Source organism: Mastigoproctus giganteus, chromosome 10 (assembly GCF_048544385.1).
Source record: "Mastigoproctus giganteus isolate SK-2022 chromosome 10, ASM4854438v1, whole genome shotgun sequence".
Taxonomy (NCBI): domain Eukaryota; kingdom Metazoa; phylum Arthropoda; class Arachnida; order Uropygi; family Thelyphonidae; genus Mastigoproctus; species Mastigoproctus giganteus.
In genome coordinates this window covers 203,135,727-203,156,948 of record NC_143584.1, presented here as the reverse complement: position 1 = coordinate 203,156,948, position 21,222 = coordinate 203,135,727, and the positions used below count along the sequence as shown (strand labels likewise).

Here is a 21,222-nt window from a genome sequence, read left to right as displayed (position 1 = left end):
CTAAATAAATAACATTTTATATTTTTAATTTAATTGTATCATTCTTTTGATCATCCTTTGTATTTTATACATTTTGATTAATTGCTGATTCTGCCAGGTGCACACTGAGTATAAATCTAGAGGTTATCTAAATGTAGAGTTTGGGATGCAAATTAACTTAAAGTATCCAAAAACTCTGTTGGCAATAAAAGTATGACACCATGCTTATTAGGCAGCAGTAAAGTCAGACACAGTGTTATATATTTTGTCCGCACTTTGTCCAACACCACAAAATGATAATCCTGCATAGAGGAATAAAAGCTAAATTTGAAAAATTTAAAAGGTTGAACTTGAGAAGGTATGATTCTGCTGTGTACTAAGCCACCTAATATTCAAAATAAAATAAAATAAAAATATACAAAAGATAAAGCAGCAATCACCTCCAGCAAAGAACACATCAAGAATTTGCTGGGGTCTGCTCATTATTTTCTGTCTCTGGTTCAAATCATACAGGGACACCATTGACGCCAACCGGGTGGGTAAAGTGCCTGCCTGGCAACCCAAAGGTCGCAGGTTCGAATCCCGTCTCGGGCTTGGATCAAAGTACTGCAAAAACCTTGGGAGGTGCATTATGGCCACAGAAGCCGATGTGCCAACAACTACCAAAAAAAAAAAAAAAAAACACCATTGACACTTTGCTAGATAGCAGTCAGTGACTGAAATACAATCCTTTTTGGCGTTCACAAGTGCTGATACTGGTAGTGGTTGTGAGATCTAATTATCTATGTATTTATTATAAAAGCAGCTCTCATTCTTTGTGTGGGTGTATGTCTCCTTGGGTGGAGGGGCTTTGCATTTACACTGGTGGGGGTGGGTTGCTTCGTCTTTCTTTTGTCATTTATATTTTTATTTTATTTCACATTAGGTGGCTTGATACATAAGAGCAGAATGACACCCTGCCAAGGAGAATATTTCAAAGATATTTGATTGCATTTTTCAAAAAGACCTTCTATTCATGCTTCCATCCTATGGTTCTTTCATTTACTCTCTTTTCTCTTAGCCACAGCAGTAATTTGGTGTACTTGTATTAATTTGAAAACAGTAATTTGGATTACTGTTTTCTTTTTTCATAAGTCTTAGTGATATTACCACTTTGGTCCCAATAGTAAAGAAATCTAAAAGTCTTTTCATTATGCAAGCAACCTATCATCTTGGACCGTCATCATAATTTTCCAGCTTTGAATTTATATTTTCTATTGGCAAGAACAGCTGAATGGCTGTCTGCAGATTTTAATTTTAAGCACAAGATAAAAAAATAACTCAAATAGCAGACAACATTTCATTTACTTATCTACCACTGGAATGCAGATAACATTTAATAATTAACAGGCATTTCCAGGCTAATAAATGCAGAGGTATGACAAAGTTTCTTGTCATAGCTTTTCATTTAACTGCATATAACTGACAATTTCTAAGCAAAGTTATATTTGGCAAATGTTTCCAAAGTACTATAAAAGCATGAACCATGAGTTCATCTTTTATGGTACTTTGGTAATCAAAGCAGCTACTCACAATCCAGAAAACAAGAGTTAAAACACTACACCATGAATAAGCAAATCAGCAAATAGCAGAATCACAAACTGCAAGGTTTGCCTATATCCAATTAAATATGATCTTTATTGTAAGGTTCATAGGTACATGCAGGTATGCTAACTTTACAAATCCTTCTTGGCACTAAGCCAGGGGTTAATTACTGTCCTGTTGCCTTTCCCTTAACCTTTTTCTAAAATAATGGAAGAATCTAGTAGTCAGCTTTTAAACCATCACAAAACTAATCAGGATGATTAGTAAAAGTCAATAAAGATTACATCAGTTTCAATACAAGGAGAATATTTCAAAGATATTTGATTGCATTTTTCAAAAGGACCTTCTATTCATGCTTCCATCCTATGGTTCTTTCATTTACTCTCTTTTCTCTTGTATAGCAATGACCTAACACTGAATAAAAATCTATCTGCAGTTTTATATATGATAATATGCAACAATCCACTTTCAAGTTTTAAAGCAGAAGATTTGTACTTTAATTTCATTCTTTAATAGGAGCACAGAGAGAACTCGGTTGGCTGTAATCCTTTTTAAATTCAGTTCTGTTATTTCATACAAAAAACAATCTGCTGCTCCTATGCTTATCTACCATAAAATCCATATTTCTAAACAAGAATATATATATATATATTTTTTTACTTGTATTAATGTTAACTTCTAACCTTTCTTTATCAGAAATAAAAAAAAAAAAAAAAAAAAATCTCAATGCTACATTATACACTAAACAACTTCATGGTGACAATTCTGTGGAATTGGACCTACATTTTGGCAATTCTGACATTTTGGCAATTCTATGGAAATGGACCTACTGTTTTTAGAACGATAATGCTCCATCCCATAAACCCAAGATTAGAATTTGGCTTTATTTCACAGAACACCATTTGTGTGAGTTGGAACAGAGGATCAAGGTGAAGCTAGTTTGGCCTATTTCAACTGCTGCAATGGTGAATGAACTGGAGAAATCACACCAAATTCCAGCTGGCAACTATCATGAAATGGTTGTGAGGCTGAAACTAGTTCAAATGTTATTAATATCTTTAAGAAAAATCCATTTTCTACAATGTTACTGGTGTCTGAATACTTATAAGAGAATAGTGTGCATTTTTCAATTATTTAATCACTAGTTTCCATTCATAACATGCAATACACATATATAGTATTACTTACTTTATCACAGACTTGAAAATGATGTTTACGAAGCATCCGATTCTCCTTAGAAAGTCTTTCTACTGAAAGCTGAAGCTTACTGATATAAGCATCCAAAACATCAGGATTATTCCAGGTAATTGAATTATTTTCATTCTGTACAAGTTGAGTAAATGCACGAGCAGCTTCTAGCATCATTGGTTGCTGACTAAGAATCATGTGATCGGCAATTGTTTTATAAAAAGTTCCTATCTGAAATAAAGAAAAGCACCTTCAATTAAAAAATGAAAAGTTCCTCAGATAAATAGCATGTTTAAGAACAGAAATCTAATTTAATCAGAAATCTGTGGGTATTTTCTTAATGATATACACTAAAAGTTGAGATACATAATTTTAAGTTCCTTTTGAAAAAAAGTAATGCAAGCTTATGAGTTCACCATTTTGGTTATAAGTGCTTCCAATCAGGTTGCAAGTGCCACATATTCATTTAGAACTTGTGTTCACAATCCAAACAAACACTGAATGTGGTCCTGGGATAGTGTATATACTCATAAATAATTTTTTATGAGCAATCTGCTTTCTGACAAAATGTCAGAAAGCAAACTGGTATGCATGCTGCCTGGTTGTTCAAATCCATACATGTTGTAAATTCTTCTTGATTGATGACTGTCTCATAACATAAAATATTCAGCATGTGTTGGGGGGAGGAAGTCCTAGGATATACTGTCAGGGGTATTTTTATTCCAATCTGCTATTGAAAAAAAGACTGAACACGTCTCCATTATTTGCCATGTTTAAAGAAACAGAAAGTTGACCCATTAGTTATAAATGGAACTTGTTAATTTTTGGGTCGAAAGTCTAACATATGAAAAACATATGAAAAGCCGAGAATTAGGGTTGAATTTGAAAGTGTCTGCAATTCTGCCCAGACACGATAGGAGAGAGTATATGATGAGAGCCTTGTCGATCAATTCGGCCCTGGAAAGATTGTGCAAGGCTCAAGGGGTAGAATTTTTTTCAGCCTGGACTGTACTTGTTAACAGGAGAGATTGCTTCTACAGGGATGGGATACACTTAAATAGAAAGGGTGCAAGAATATTTGCTGATGCTATCGAGACAGTGTTAGGTGGGTCGGAAAACTGATAGCTTGGGGGGAGACAAAGACCAATAGATTGACAGTAGCCACTGGCAGAGGTGAAAGAGATTCTTGCACTGCTTCTATTAGAATGAGCAGAAGCCTGAAAAACAAGATGCATGGTATTTCAGAGACTGCTGGGAGCCATTGCGGTACAAGTAAACACATGGGTTGTGTTAGGGTAGCTAGGAATAGAAACAGGTGCAGGTATACTTGCGTGTACACCAATGCTAGGAGTTTAGTAAATAAATTTGATGAATTTGAGGTATTGCTCAAAACATCAAAGGCAGATATTGTTGGGATATCAGAGACGTGGTGTCACACAGATATAAGGGATGCAGAACTGCAATTTGGGGAGTACAACGTCTACAGAAAGGATAGACAGGATAGGAAGGGGGGGAGGGGTTATGCTATTAGTTAAGAAACACATAAAAACCAAGGAAGTGAAGCCAGTCGACATCGCTGGACAGTGCAGTGTTGAGTCAGTTTGGTGTGACATAAGCATTGGGAGATCAAAATTGAGAGTAGGAGTGTGCTATAGGCCTAATGACTCTGATGAGTATAATAAGGAACTGTACAGGGAAATAGAGTGGGCCAGTAAATCAGAGAGTCTTATAATGGGAGATTTTAATTTCCCAGATATTGACTGGAATTTGGGGGCTGGTTACTCACACACTAGCAGGGCTTTTGTGGATTTATTGGATAATTGTTTTCTACATCAGCATGTTCGGGAGGCAACTAGAGGGAGTAATACTCTTGATTTGATTATCAGCAGTGATTCTTCATGCATTAAGAATCTGCAGATAAATGAACCACTAGGTGGCAGTGATCACAGTGTGCTGAAGTGGGATTTACTGAAAGAGGTAACTACCATTAGGGGTAAAGGGAAGGGTTATTGCTTCCGTAAAGGCGACTACGATGGACTGAGACAGTATTTAAATTCTATACAGTGGGACCAACTGATGATGTTACCAACAGCAAATTCAAAATGGGAAGCATTCAAAGAACTTATCTTGGAAGCTACTAGGCTTTACATACCAACTAAGAAATATTGTTCAAGGTTTAGGCCAAAATGGATGTCAGATGAACTAATGAGGCATATGGCAGAGAAGAAAAATGCATGGGATACTTACAAATTAACACATGACACAGAAGCCTATGATAGATACAAGTTGATATGCAACCAAGTTACAAAGGAGGTTAGGCAGGCGAAGGCAGATTACGAGAAATCCTTGGCAAGGGATGCAAAGAAAAACAGCAAAGAGTTCTTTACTTATGTAAACTCTAGAAGGAAGGGGATGAATCAGATTGGTCCACTTGATATTGATGGGTCAACTGTTGATGATCCTGCTCAGGTAGCTAACAAACTAAATGAATATTTTGCATCGACATTCACACATGAGGAGTTATTCAGCAAGGGGAATGCCAGAGGTGTATTCAACTCTAGCAGTAAGCTACAGAATCTTGAAATAACTGGGAGTAAAGTGGAGGAGAAACTGTTGAAGATAAACACAAGAAAGGCACCCGGGGTGGATGGGATCTATCCAGTTATATTAAAGGAGGCAGCAAAGGAAGTAAGCAAACCCTTAGCCATAATTATGAGAGCTTCCTTGGACTCAGGGGAGGTACCCATAGACTGGAAATGTGCAAATGTGACCCCAATTCACAAAGGAGGATCAAAGGCTGACACAAGTAATTATAGACCTGTGAGCTTAACTTCTGTTCCAGGAAAATTAATGGAGGCACTGGTTAAAGAAGCACTGCAGGATCATTTAGACAAGACTTCAGTTATAGCTCAGACACAGCATGGTTTTGTTAAGGGGAAGTCTTGCCTGACCAACTTGATTGGATACTATGATGCAGTCACAAAAGAACTGGATGCAGGGAATAACTTTGATATTATATACTTGGATCTTAGAAAGGCTTTTGATACTGTTGCACATGGAAGACTGCTACACAAATTGGAGCAGTGTGACATTGGAGGCAAATTGCTGCTATGGATAAAGGGGTGGTTGAGGGGGAAAAGACAGAGAGTGGTAATCAATGGACACTGCTCATCGTGGACTAATGTTATTAGTGGAGTCCCTCAGGGCTCAGTGTTGGGTCCATTATTGTTTTCTGTACTTATAAATGATATTGATGATGGTATATCAAGCTTAATGTCCAAGTTTGCAGATGATACAAAGGTTGGCAGGGTTGTCAAGGATACTACTGACACTGCTGCTGCAACAGGATCTGGAAAGGTTGAGCAGATGGGCTGAGAGGTGGCAAATGAAGTTTAACATTGACAAATGTAAAGTACTACACATGGGAAACAGCAACCCCAGAGCAACGTATCAACTCTGTGGTACTACACTGACAGTGGTAGAGAATGAAAGGGACTTGGGGGTGATTGTGCAGGCAGATATGAAGTTCTCTGAGCAGTGCAGACGGGCTGCAAGAGTAGCTCATGGAGTATTGTCAATGATATACAGGAATTTTTCCAGCAGGGATAAGGAGGTGATTATTCCATTGTATAAGGCAATGGTCAGGCCACACCTAGAGTACTGTATACAGGTCTGGAGGCCTCATTTCAAGAAAGATGTAGAGCTGCTGGAACGAGTACAGAGAAGGGCAACAAGATTAGTGAATGGAACAAAGGGGTGCTCTTACGAAGAAAGGCTTAAGTTTTGCAAATTACAGTGTCTGGAGACTAGGCACCAGCGAGGTGATCTGATAGAGGTGTATAAAGCCTTGAATGGTTTAAGCATGCTCAATGCTAATGGGATTCTTCCTCTAGCTCAGAAAAATCACCTGAGAGGGCATAAATTCAAATTGAGGAAAGACAGATGTAGGATAGACGTGCGGAAATTTGCCTTTAGCCAGCGGGTGGTTGGTTGGTGGAACAGACTGCCATCCCTTGTGGTGGAGGTTGATAGCCTAAATAAGTTTAAGGCTCAGCTGGACAGGTATTTTGAATGAACAGAGGGGTAAAGTGGAAGTGGGTTTTTTTTTTTTTTTTTTGGGCTGATGCTGCATAAGCTTGCTTTCTTGCATCAAATGCTTCTACTAATGCTAATGCTAATGCTAATGCTAAAACAAAATACACTGGTAGCATAATTGGTATAATTAGTGTTCTCCCCACACCAGGTGGAAAAGACCTGAGTTCGAATCCCCACTTTTTTTTTTTTTTTTGCATGAAATATTAGACATCCTATTAACAGAGGTTGAAGGAAATCTCTTAGGATAATTCAAATATTGGTCTGGTTTCACTGTAAAAACTTCTGTAAAGCAACTGCCCCAGACTCAATTATTGTAGTTTTGTTTAATCAGCAGGCTTGTCAGGCAAAGATAACCTGGCGATTAATGGAAAATGAATGACCTAAATTCCATTTAAAGTAATTTGTATGCTCTCTTTCCTTGAAACTTTGTGCAACAATGCTACACTTCTGATGCTATTTAGAACTCAATAAAGTTATGATTTTATAAAACGGTCCCATTACCTGCAAAGCATTATTGAAAAAAAAAAAAAAAAACATTCCTCTGTGACCAATGTTTCTCTCATAATCAATTTTTAAATTTCTTGTCAGACTTCTGGTAAGCCCTATATGTAGTGTTTCAAAAAAATGTCAAAAAATTCTGGGACATATTCCAGGATCCAAAATAAATAAAAAAATCATAAAATATGTGTACAATTCAGAACAGTTATGGAGCTGGTAGTTTGAATTTTAAAAAATAGCTAAGGAGTTTTGAATGGTAAAAAATAGCTAAGGAGTTTTGAATGGTAAAAAATAAGTAGACACATGGCTATAAAATGTTAATTCACACAAATATGTGTCCTTATACTTATTTATTTTTTACCTTCAAAACTTCATAGCCATTTTTTTGAAATTCCGAACAACCACAGCTCCATAACCATTCAGATATTGACATGCTTATGTGATCTTTTTTTCTTATTTTGGATCCTAGAATACATCCTAGAATATTCTGCCCATATTTTTAAAGCATCCTATATAAATATATACATGTACAGTGAGGACTCAACTTCTGATATTTTCAGGAACCAATTTCCTTTCCATAACAGCTTTCATTTTAAGGACTGATGATATTTGCAGGAACCAATGGCTTTCCAATACAGCTGGGAACATTGCATGGGTGAAAATTTCCAGATGCATGGGTAGAGTCTTGGCCAATTAGCATGCAGAATGTCATTCATATGTTCTCAAATGATTGTTCTCAACCAATCAGTGTCTTTATTATTTTTCAGCACAACAACCCTGTTTCGTTTTGAAATACACAATGGGCATAGTCATTCTTTATTTATCTTCTGTTTGGTGCAGTTGTCCAGTGTAAACAGAATGATTTTTTTTGTGTGAATTATAATTAATTTAATTGTGATTATTTTTGAATTTATTAATTAAATAAATTGAAATTAATAACCATTGGCTCCTAAAGTGCAATTTAAAAATAAAATTTCCATTAAAGTGAAGCATGAGATGATAAAAAAACATGAAGATGGAGTAAAAATTGGTGCATTAATGCATGAATATGGTTTCCCTCAATTAACCATTTCTACAATACTTAAACAAAAGGACATTCTAAAGTGTTAAAGTTAGTGATGATTCCACATTGGTGCATAAGGGCAGAGACTTTATTGTGGAAATGGAAAGACTTATGGATGAGGGAAAAGCAGAATGAAGAGTACACAGTGCCTAGACAATTTATCTGCTAAGCAGATCTATGACGATTTGAAACTTAAAGCTCCATCAACTAGTGGCAGTGCTGTGTGCTTTGAAGACTTTAAAGCCAGCAGAGGTTGGTTCAAGCACTTCAAAAACAGGGCAAATATCAAAAGTGTTGTTAGACATAGAGGCATCCAGCGCTGATAAAGAAACAGTTGGGGCCTTTAAAATTGAATTCCAAGAACTTGTTGATCAGGATGGTTTTCTTCCACAACAAGTTTTTAATATTGATGAAACCAGTCTCTTCTGGAAGCAAATGCCCAGGAGAATGTGCATCACTAAGGATATGGCTAGTCTGCCTGATCATAAGCCTATGAATAATAGGGCTTACTCTCCTGTTGGGTGATAATGTTTCTGGAGATTTTAAGCTGAAGCCATTGCTGGTGTATCTCTCTAACACCCACAGAATGTTTAAACAAAAAAAAAATCAACAAAGGTATGCTGAGAGTGTTTTGGCACAGTAACAAGGTCTGGGTTACAAGATATGTTTTCAATGAATTGGCACTTGAAGTTTCCTGTCCTTCAGTGAAGCGTGATCTTGAAAAAAATAAACTTCCTGTGAAGGCACTGCTCTGCTGGATAATGTGCCAAACCTTGACCAATCTCTGGAGGCACAATCTGACTTTGTTCAGGTCCAATTTTTGCCACCCAAAGCCACTTCTTCTTCAACCAATGGACCAGCAAGTGAGAAACGTCAAGAAAATCTATACCAAGAAAATGTTTGCAAGTTGCTTTGCAAGACCTCTGGCAAAAATGCTGTCACCCTCAAAGATTTTTGGAGGTTGAATTTCAACACCCTGGACGGTATGAAGCTGATCATAAGTTCTTGGAATGATATTTACACAGGTGCTTAAATTCAGCCTGAAAAAATGCGTGGCCTTTAATCATCTGTAACTTTGACGGATTTGAAGATGATGGTGCTTTGACAAAAGAAATCATCACTCTTGGTGGGTCTGGAGGTTGACAAAGAGGATGTCAATGACCTTATTGATGTTTATGGGCATAAGCTAACAACATGGGAACTACAAGAGTTGGAAAAAATTACAGAGTGTGACACTGAAGAGGAAGAATAAGATACCAAAAAGTGCCAGTCTGAAGAGTTGAAGACTGTCTTTTCTTATTGAGAGCTTTTAAAAGTAGTGGAAAAAAAATCCCAACACTGAAAACACAGAACTCCTGATGTGTAAAATGGAAGATGAAGTTATTTCTTACTTCAGGAAGCTGCAAAAAGGTCATCAAAAACAGTCAGCCCACTAGGCAAAGTTTCTTTGCCAGTAGAAGCAAAAGACGAAAGACTTGAAAAGACACCTGACCCCTGATCCATCTACCCCGCCAACACTATGCCATCATCGACTTCATCAGCCTTGCACTTCAAGTCTAAGGTAAATGATAATTTATTGTTTTTTTTATTTTAAGATGTTTTATAAGTATTTATTAAATAATATTTATAAAACACTCATTTTAATGTAAAAGTCAAGTATAATATGCAAGAAATGCCTATTTTATGTGTTGTTGCTCCTATTTTATGTGTTTGGAACAAGTTACAGGAAATCGATTTATCATTGGTTTCAGCTTACAATATTTGCAACACTCAATGGGTTTTGTGGAATTAATTATCATCGGATATTGGGGTCTCACTGTATATTATTTAGGTATTATGAATTCCAATTGTAATTAAACGTGGTTGAAAGTAACTGAAAGTTACGGGTAAAGGTCACTGCTGAAGCAATTGTACCTCACAACCATCACCCCGGGGACTCACATCTGGTGAGTATGGGCTTGGCAAACCCAGGGTCCTGAGCTGGATATCATCATTCTTCTCTTTCTTGGTGATGCCCCCCCCTCTCTCTCTCTCTCTCTCTCTCTCTCTCACACACACACACACACACACAGGGGTAACTCGGGAATTTTTTTTTTTTTTTTTTTTTGGCTGGTGCAGCATAAGCCTCAGGCTTCCTTGTACCATATGGCTAATAATAATAATAATAATAATAATAATAATGAGTACATGGTTGATCGAGTATATGGTTTAGAAGACTATAAAACTGTATGACGAGTATACTTAAATGATATGTATAAAAGTAAACTTCATGGACAATACACAAGCAATATCAGAGTGAATTTATGGAGTAAAAACTGCTTATATGCAATATATGCATATAAGCAGGGTTTTCAAGGGTCATCCACAAAATTGAGAAGGGAAAAAAAAGTCACTAAAACTGAACGGTATGCAACAATATGCTGTGTGTATATATGTGATAAAATGTACTCCATAATCTTACCCAGTTATATATAATTACTCTACTATATGTTCATTACGCCTTGAGGTTTAATTTCTTTTCAATGACCTTAGTCCATAAATTATGAAAATAACTGCTTAAACATTCATAGCAAAATATCATAATACTTCAATATATATTGGCTGTTCTTTTTGTTTTCTAAATTTAATTAATTTTCATGGTCACTACACTCCTATTCTCTTACAATATATCTTTACAGTTCTATTTCTTTGGTACTATTACTCATTAAATACATACATGTGGTTTTTGTTACTGGTATATCTATGGCCCAATCTTGCAACAGCAAGGATTTCTTTACTTATATAAACTCTAAAAGGAACGGGATGAATCAGATTGGTCCATTTGATATCGATGGTTCGACTGTTGATGATACTGCTCAGATAGCAAACAAACTGAATGAGTATTTTGCAGCTATATTCACACATGAGTTATTAAGGAAGGAAAATGCCAGATTATCAAATTGTAGCAGGGTGCTTAATGATTTTGTAATAACTGAGAGCAAAGTGGAGGAGAAATTGTTGAAGTTAAACATAAGAAAAGCACCTGGGGTTGATGGGATCTATCCAGTTATATTAGAGGAGGCAGCAAAGGAACTAAGCAAACCCTTAGCCATAATTATGAGAGCATCCTTGGACTCAGGTGAAGTCCCCACAGACTGGTGATGTTAAAATGTATCACCAATTCAAAACGGGAGAGCGAAAGATGACATGAGTAATTATAGACCAGTTAGTTTAATTTCTCTTCCGGGGAAAATAATGGAGTCACTGGTTAAAGATGCATTGCAGGATCATCTAGACAAGACTGCAGCAATAATTCAGACACAGCATGGGTTTGTTAAGGGAAAGTCTTGTCCCACAAATTTGATTGGATACTATGATGTGGTTACAAAGGAACTGGATGCAAAAAATAATTTTGAAATCATATACTTGGATTTCAGGAAAGCTTTCACACTGTTGCAAATGGAAGACTACTATACAAATTGGAGCAGAATGGTATTAAGGGTAAGTTGTTACAATGGATAAAAGGGTGGTTGAGTGGGAGAAGACTGAGAGTGGTAATCAATGGATGCTGTTCTTCGTGGACTAATGCTATTAGTGGAGTCTCACAAGGCCCACTGTTATTTTGAATATTGATAAAGATATATCAGGCTTAGTGTCGAAGTGTGCAAATGATACAAAGTTGGCAGGGTTGTTAATGACAGTAATGGCAATGTGCTACTGCAACTGGATATAGAAAATTTGGGCAGATGGGGTGAGAAGTCACAACTGAAGTTTAACAATGACAAATGCAAAGCACTGCACATGGGTAGATGTAACCCCAGAGGAACATACCAACTGTGTGGTACCACACTTAGGGTGGTAGAAAATGAAAAAGACCTGGGAGTAATTGTGCAGTCAGATATGAAGTTTTCTGAGCAATGCAGACAGGCTGCAGGTCATGAGGTTTTGTCAATGACATACAGGAATTTGGCTAGCAGGGAAAAGGAAGTGATTATCCCTTTGTATAAGGTAATGGTCAGGCCATGCATTGAGTACTGCGTACAGGTCTGGCGGCCTCATTTTAGGAAGGATGTAGGTTTGCTTGAGCATGTACAGAGAAGGGCAACAAGATTGGTGAGGGGAATGAAGGGGTCCTCTTACCAAGAGATGCTTAAGTTCTGCAAATTGCAGTGGCTGGAGACTAGGCACTTGTGAGGTGATCTGATTGAGGTGTATAAGACATTGAATGGGTTGAGCACGCTGAATTCTGATGGGATTCTTCTGCTTGCTCAGATTATGAAACTAAGGGGGCATATATTCAAATTGAGGAAAGACAGTTGTAGAAGAGATGTACGGAAATTTGCCTTTAGCCAGAGGGTGGTTAATTGCTGGAACAAACTTCCATCTGTTACTGTGAAAGTTTATAGCTTAAATAAATTCAAGGAGGAACTGGACAAACATTTAGAGGAAATGGGTATGTGAATTTTTTTTTTTTTTGGCTGATGCTACATAAGCTCATACACTTGCTTTCTTGCACCATATGCCTCTATTACTATTACTTTTACTAACTCGTTACAAAGATATACAGTAAACCCTTGATTTAACGGACCCCAATATAATGGATTTCAGATTTAACGGACCAGACAAATAATAATACAGTCAGTCCTCGTATAACACGTGTTTACATTACATGAATTCGATCATACGCGATTTATATATGGGGGAACGATATCTTACATAACAAGAACCGAATTTGCTTATGCACGATTCGCCTTTGTGTTTACAAGAAATGGCAGTCGAACGCAGAATCACCCCAACCGAACGCAACACGATAGGAATGAAGAGAAGATTCTGAAAATGTATTTATGTTCTTATATCAGTGAAGGGGAAACACACTTCACCATAATAACGTAAAAACCAACACAATTCCAGCTATCGGTATTATCGCAAATGCAATTGGATCGAGTTCACTACCAGTTTATAACAGATTCCACTAGCAGAAACACAACTGGAAATTGTTTTTATTGTTTTATGGTAGTAACCCCTAGAAATGTGCTTTAGTAAAATGTGAGGTGTTAATAGTGTATCTCTGCCTTTACGCTGTTGTTTATTCAGTTGCTACACACGTGCAGCTTTGTTTATGTGTATCAAGCGTGCCTCCTCGTTTTGTAATTGTGCTTTATTCCCTTAAAATGAGTAAAATACTTAAAAGGTGTGAAAAGGAAGCGCCCTGGTGAAGATACTGCAGATTCAGATAGAAAAAGAAAGGCAATATCGATAAACAGAGGCGGACTGGGTCAAAAATTCTTACCTGGGAAAATTTATAGTGCCCTCATACTCTGGTTTATGGCCAAAATCACACCGGCCTCCGGCCCACCGGGGTTTCCCCGGTAAGGCTTATGGCCAGTCCGCCTCTGTCGATAGAGAAAAAAATATGAAATTGTGAAACGCTTTGAGCGAAATGAAAGACCATGTGATATTGCACATGCTACAGACCGAAATGAGGCAACGCCGAGAATTAGAAAGAATGCAGAGAAAATAAAAACAACTTTCATAGCAGGAACAACTCAAAGTGTAATTAAAATCCATTAGATTAAGACACAAAGAATTGGAAGAGATGGAACGCCTGTCATCTGTTTGGATAGAAAATTAAACAAAAAACAAGTTTGCTTACGATAGAAGAAAAAGCATTAGCAATATTTTATTACGTAATAGTCGTAATAAAATGTGTAAGTATTTTATTACGATTATTTATTGTGTTTGGTAATGTTTTGGTTACAAATGTGTGTTCAATCTTGGGTGGTCGGCACCTAACCCCATTTTTCCCATAGGGCTTGTTGTTTATATTGCACGATTTTGCATTGCACGAGGGTTTCTAGGAACGCAACTATTGTGCTATACGAGGACTGACTGTACAGTAATGTACATATTAATCTCAACCATACTATTTTTTTTAGGTTATACAAAACTTCAGTGTTATTATTAATTAAAAATGAATAATAATTACCTATTTTCTTTATTATTTTGATAATTACCTACTTTTATTGTTATAATCAAATTCAGAAAATTGTAGTCAGGAAATTGTTTTTTATTCTTTCTGAAAACATGTTCAAATAGCTGTTTTCCCAGATTACAGATAACAGCAGGCGGTGACTCGCAAGCTGAACGTGACTCAGGACACTAAACTGCAGGTCTACCGTTTTGGTCTCAGTCTTCCTCAAGCTATCGTGCAGTCAGGTTGTATACAGAGTGTTTCTGCGATTTCTGAATTGTGACTTTATTTATTAAATAATTTTGCAATCCTTACAATTTAAAATGGCATCAAGTGATAGAGGAATTAAAAGAAAGCGTGTAAACTTAAATGTGGCAGAAATTAGAGCTAATTGAGAAATTAGAACCAGGTGTCTCAATGGTACTTGCTACAAAGACTACGACTTTGGAAAAATGGTTGGAAGAAGTTGTTGTACAATATGTTGTACGATGCTGGGAAACAACTGAAGACGTTCTGAAATGGCTTGAAAATAATGAAGGTGATCCTGGCTACCAAGTCCTCACTGAAGAAGGAATTGTGAACAAGGTTCAATATGACAAGGCAGTGGAAGAAGAAGAAGAAGAAGACATTAAGGAAGAGCAAATTATACCAGCACGGCCTACACTGTCTGAAATGAGAAATCTAATGGACATCGCCATCCGCTACATAGGGACATCTTCTGACCCTGAAATTGTACCTTACTATGAAAATTTTTGGCAGTTCAGGGCGATTATTATTAAGAAACAACATCAGAGTGGCAAACAACTGAAGCTGGATGCTTTCTTTAAGCGGCGAACTTCACCGACTAGGACTCCTATTTCACCTCCAACTGCTTGTACATTGCAACCGTCTACAAGCAAACAGATGACACCATTGCCTCCGTTTGTGAACATTTCAGAAGAATCTGAAGCTGAGGATTCCCCTTCACTTCTCGACTACTGTACTACTACCACTATGGTAGTAGTGGCGACTACTGTACTACTACCACTATGGTCACGGCAAAATACTCTTCAACTACACTGTCAAAAAGGTGAGTAAATATTACATATTCTTTATTATAATTTAATAATTTATGTTGTACAGTACTGTATATTGTATTAAAGCTATTTTTACATTAAGAACAATAAAAAATGCCCCCCCCCCGGGTTACATACGATTTAACGGACTTTCAGCATTAATGGACACTCCTTCACCCCTATTAGTCCGTTAAATTGAGAGTTTACTGTATACTCATTTTGTGTACATGTTGTGTATTTTGGTTGCAGGTAATGGTATAGCAGTTTAGCTAAGGGCTATACTAGACAAGCGCTTGAAGCGTGAGCATAAGCTGGCATCGTGAATGCCTCCAAAATAGCAAACTACATATAGCGCTCCTAGCGTCAGATCGTTTCAAACTTGACGGGGCACTTCTAACATTTCACTGGATATCACCAGTGACTCACTTTTTCTATTCCCAATTTCAAGATGGATGTTGTTCAAGTTGAGTGCATTTATGTATAGTGCTGATTGCAAGTAGAAAGAGAAAACGATGATGGTGGTGTCATCCAGAAAATTCAAATAGGTTAAAAACAGGACAGTTTTATATTATGTTTGAAACACACAGAAGTCTCCCGAGAAGTTTTTTTTTTTATTATTTTTTTTTTATTTTACAGAATGTGGATAGAGTTTTGGTGAACTTCTAATGTTAATATGGGAAAAACGCAAAATTTTATACAGTGATACAGAAATCAATACATCAATATCGATGTTTGCATCTATGCTTTATGTGCTGTACCGATAGGCCAACTCCCACTAATTGAAATATTTCTGAAATGCGAATATTTTACTTCTACCTGCTATTCTTATTCAGAGATTAAGGTATTGATACGACTAGGTGTCTTACAGGATTACTTTCGGTAAAATAAAGGGTAACTTCTAACTTCCTGTTTGATTTTACAACACGCGACTTCTCAGAATAAAACACCTGTTGTTACTGTCTTCCCACCACTTGACATTACTTCCAGATGGAATATTAATGAGTACTTTCCATCCTTTTGAAGCAGAAAACTCATGCTGTAACGGAGTACTTTTCATGCAATAAAGGATTAGTGTTGTTTGATTTTACAAATGTTCATGAGAAGACACCAGTTTTCAAAGTTTGTAACGCAGGTATCAATAGAAATATTTTCTTGAAATTTCGTTAGAAGATCAACTATACATTCAGAAAAGGTGCTGTAGCAATAATGTCCCTAAAAACAATTACAATAAATGAAAATTTTTTTTTTTATCAAATGCACATTGCAGTGTTATCAGTTTTACACCAGTTTTCCCTGTTTCCAGTATGGCTTCCAATGGATGAATTTCCTCGATTCTGTGTTGGTACATGCAATACACATTGAAGATACGAAGGACGATCTTTTCATTTTTCAAAAACAATCCACTGCAATTCTTTCAGTCATGTTTTTTATGCCAAGAAACAGTTGCATGCATTATTATTATTATTATTATTTTTATTATTATTATTATATTTTTTTTTTTCCTGTATTAGGCTGGCAACGACTCTGTACTTTGTGGCAGACTGCATGCTTTGCATTACTTTCACAATACTTTTCAAAAAAGAAAGACACCGAAGTAATGTTTGAAACGAAAGGTTTTCAAAATTTGTTTTGGAAGAAGACAGAGACCGCATGTGATTACCATTTATTAACACTGACATTAGTTGTACTGTTGCAGTGGATATTCTTTAGCAATTTTCCGATTACTGTTTTCATCTTATTTAATAATAACTTATTAATAAGTTATTATTAAATAAGATGAAAACAGTAATCGGAAAATTATTTACATTCACGAATGTACATAAAAAAGTATGTACATTCGTGATTCCTTTCACAGATAATATAACCCAGAATCTATTAATAAATTGTCTCTGCAAGTGAACAAACTTATATTTCGTTAACTAATGAGACAGTACTAAAATAGAAGTAATATTTACAATAAATATAAGGGTCAGAACTGAGCTTTCTGATTCTTCTCATCATTACATAGTTCATCCCAGTTCAGAAACATTTCTTTTCCAATTTCAATACAACACTTTGCCTTTATTTCTTTGCTGGAGTAGTCTTTTAATGACATGTTGTACAAGTGAGGCCTCCTTTCCACCTCACAAATAAACTCCTCTGTGTCAAACATTGTCTTTCCCAAAGTATAATAAACAAACCAATTAAGACTAACCACCCCATGCACATGGAGAATGTCTCCTCAGGGTATGCAAATGCCAAGGTGTACACACTTGTAACACATCTGAAGGCATTGGCAGGCGTTTTACTCCGGCTTACATCATCCTACGTGCTATTCGAAGTGCTTGTCTAGTTTGCATGCCTTTACCCCCTGCTTCCTGTAAAACTGGGCATTGGAAGCCATTGCCAACACCACGCTTCGAACCCTCATCTAGTATAGCCATAACAGGAGGTGAAAGTAGATAAGGAATTAGGATAGAAATAGACATTCCTGTTCTTGTATAAACTAACAGCCCAGAGTGTGGAAAAAAAAAAAAAAACTAGTGAACAATATATGAATGAAGAATATAAAGTTAGTGCTCAGGTTATCGGGGAGCGCAATTAATTGTCTGTGCTAGTGATGGCCCTGGAGATTGTAGATATATGGATCAGTAAACAGTCACATGTATATACAAATATATTTTGTTATTGGACCATAGAATCTTAAAATAATCTTATCCTTTAATAAGATAATAATTATAAGATAACATAATTATCTTATAATTATAAAATTCTTTAATATTATTATCTTATAATTACATAGTTATAATTATAACTGTACAATTATAAGATAATAATAATCAATTCTAAACAACTATTTACTGATCCACATAACTATAATATCCAGGACTAGCACAGACAAGAAATTGCACTCCTAAATAACCTGAGCACTTAACTTTATATTCTTCATTCAATCAATTTTTTTTTTTTTTTTTTTTTTGGCTGATGCTATATAAACTTACTTTCTTATATCAAATGCCTCTACTAATGCTAATGCTAATGCTAATTCATACACTGTTCACGTGCTTCCAACTAATTTTTTTCCCACACACTGGGCTATTAGTTCATACAAGAGTGTCACTTACCTAATTTTGCTTTCTGTTAGCTACTATACTGCTATACCATTGCCTGTGGCCACAATACACAGAATGCACACAAAATGAATGAGTGAGTGTGTGTGTGTATATACATATACTACAGTATACCAAGAGAACCAAAACGCCATATGAAATTTAATAAGAATATAGAATATAGGTATTCAGAGTAAAAGAATATCTATTGTGCCATAAGGCCAAATACTTAAGTAACCTAAGTAAGTCTTCAGTGTTATACCCTATGTAATTATATATCCTATACACTATTAAATTAAACACATAATTAATAATAAAATACACTAAAATAATATAATAATAAAAATGAAATACAATAAAGATTAAAATAAAATGATGATGAAGCAAATTACTAATAAAAGGATACAGTGAATGGCACATTGACAAGATCTAGCACCACTCAACACGTCAAAAATCAATAATTAGCTAGAGCTATCTGTTTCTGTTTGCTATTTTCCAGTTTGTCTAGGTCCAAATGAAATTTAATAAGAGTCAGAGGAACAACAGATCAACATAACCCAACACTACATGACACAGACTACACAATAAACATAAGATCTCTGGTCTTTACAGAGTCTGTATAGAATCACAACATTTACAACACAAAGTTGAGAGAGATCCTCAGAGCCACTTGACAAGAAACACACCCCCAGGGGCTCACATCTGGTGAGTATGGGCTTGGCACACCCAGGGTCCTGAGCTGGATATCATCATTCTTCTCTTTCTTGGCGATTCCTTTCTTCTCTCTCTCTCTCTCTCTCTCTCTCTCTCTCTCAGGGTAATAGGGAATTTTTTTTTTTTTTTTTTTGCCTGGTGCAGCATAAGCCTCAGGCTTCCTTGCACCATATGGCTAATAATAATAATAATAATAACTACACATCATATCCGTCCACCCTTGGAACACCTGAGTATTTCATCATTAACCATTAGAAAGACACAATCTGATTATCAGTAGTAATTCTTCATGCATAAGAATCAGCAGATAAAGGAACCACTCACAGTGTGCTGAAGTGGGATTTACTCAAAGAAGTAACTACCATCAGGGGTAAAGGGAAGGGCTTTTGCTTTCATAAAGGAGACTACAGTGGTCTGAGACAGTATTTAAATTCTACACAGTGGGAAAAATTGATGATGTTACCAACAGCAAATTCAAAACGGGAAGCAGTCAATGAATTAATCTTGGAAGCAACTAGGCTTTTCATACTAACTAAGAAATATTGTTCAAGGTTTAGGCCTAAATGGATGTCAGATGAACTAATGAGACATGTGGTAGAGAAGAAAAATGCATGGGATACTTATAAATTAACAGGTGACATGGAAGCCTATGATAGATATAAGCTGGTCTGTAACCAAGTCACAAAGGAGTTTAGGCAGGCAAAGTCAGATTACAAGAAATCCTTGGCAAAGGATGCAAAGAAAAACAGCAAAGAGTTCTTTACTTATGTAAACTCTAGAAGGGAGGGGATGAATCAGATTGGTCCACTTGATGTCGATGGTTCAACTGTTGATGATCCTGCTCAGGTAGCTAACAAACTAAATGAGCATTTTGCATCTAAGTTCACACGAGGAGTTATTCAGAGAGGGAAATGCCAGAGGTGAATTAAACTCTGGCAGTGAGCTAGATGATTTTGTTGTTGTTTTGGTTTTTAGGAGCATTAGCAACTAAGGCCATATTGCTCCGAGATATGCGGTGGTCATTTCCTGACCTTTCCGCATCCTCCGTATTTGGTGGTCACGGGCTCGAACCCCGGTCTAATCAAGAAGCGTGTGTTACGCACTGCTGCTCCTGCCCACCTGGCTACGGAGGCGCCAGATGATTTTGTAATAACTGAGAGCAAAGTGGAGGAGAAATTGTTGAAGATAAACATAAGAGAGGCACCTGGGTTGGATGGGATCTATCTGCAAATGTGACCCCAATTCACAAAGGAGGATCAAAGGGATGACACAAGTAATTACAGACCTGTTAGTTTAACTTAGGTTCCAGGAAAATTAATGGAGGCACTGGTTAAAGAAGTACTGCAGGATAATCTAGACAAGACTTCAGTTATAGCTCGGACACAGCATGAGTTTGTTAAGGGGAAGTCTTGTCTGACCAATTTGATTCGATACTATGACGTACTCACAAAGGAACTGGATGCAAAGAATTATTTTGATATCTTATATTTGGAACTCAGAAAGGCTTTTGATACTGTTGCACATGGAAGACTGCTGCACAAATTTGAGCAGTGTAGCATTGGAGGCAAATTGCTGCTATGGATAAAGGGATGGTTGAGTGGAAGAAGTGAGAGAGTGGTAATAAATGGACACTGCTCTACTTAGACTAATGTTATTAGTTGTGTCCCACAGGGTTCAGTGTTGGGTCCACTGTTGTTTTCTGCATTCATTAATGATACTGATGATGGTATATCAGGCTTAATGTCCAAGTTTGCAGATGATATGACGGTCGGCAGGGTTGTTAATGACACTAATGACAGTACACTGCTGCAACAGGATCTAGAAAAGTTAAGTAGATGGGCTGAGAGGTGGCAACTGAAGTTTAACATTGACAAATGTAAAGTACTGCATATGGGAAGCAGTAACCCCAGAGTAACGTATCAACTCTGTGGTACTACACTGACATAAGGTATGTTCGTGTCAGACAGCACCTGGGATTTCTCCCATCTCCGCGTGTGTTTCACTGTA

At 36.6% G+C, this 21,222-nt stretch overlaps 1 protein-coding gene across 1 annotated transcript in view; it reads right to left on the bottom strand.

The window, feature by feature from the left end:
• The window catches only part of btv (dynein cytoplasmic heavy chain beethoven), a 696,240-nt gene that overhangs the window by 600,779 nt on the left and 74,239 nt on the right, over positions 1–21,222 (bottom strand). Inside the window, exon 7 of the mRNA XM_090384033.1 lies at positions 2,752–2,982. Coding sequence (XP_090240159.1) covers positions 2,752–2,982 — 231 coding nt within the window. The remainder of the gene's footprint in view (positions 1–2,751; positions 2,983–21,222) is intronic.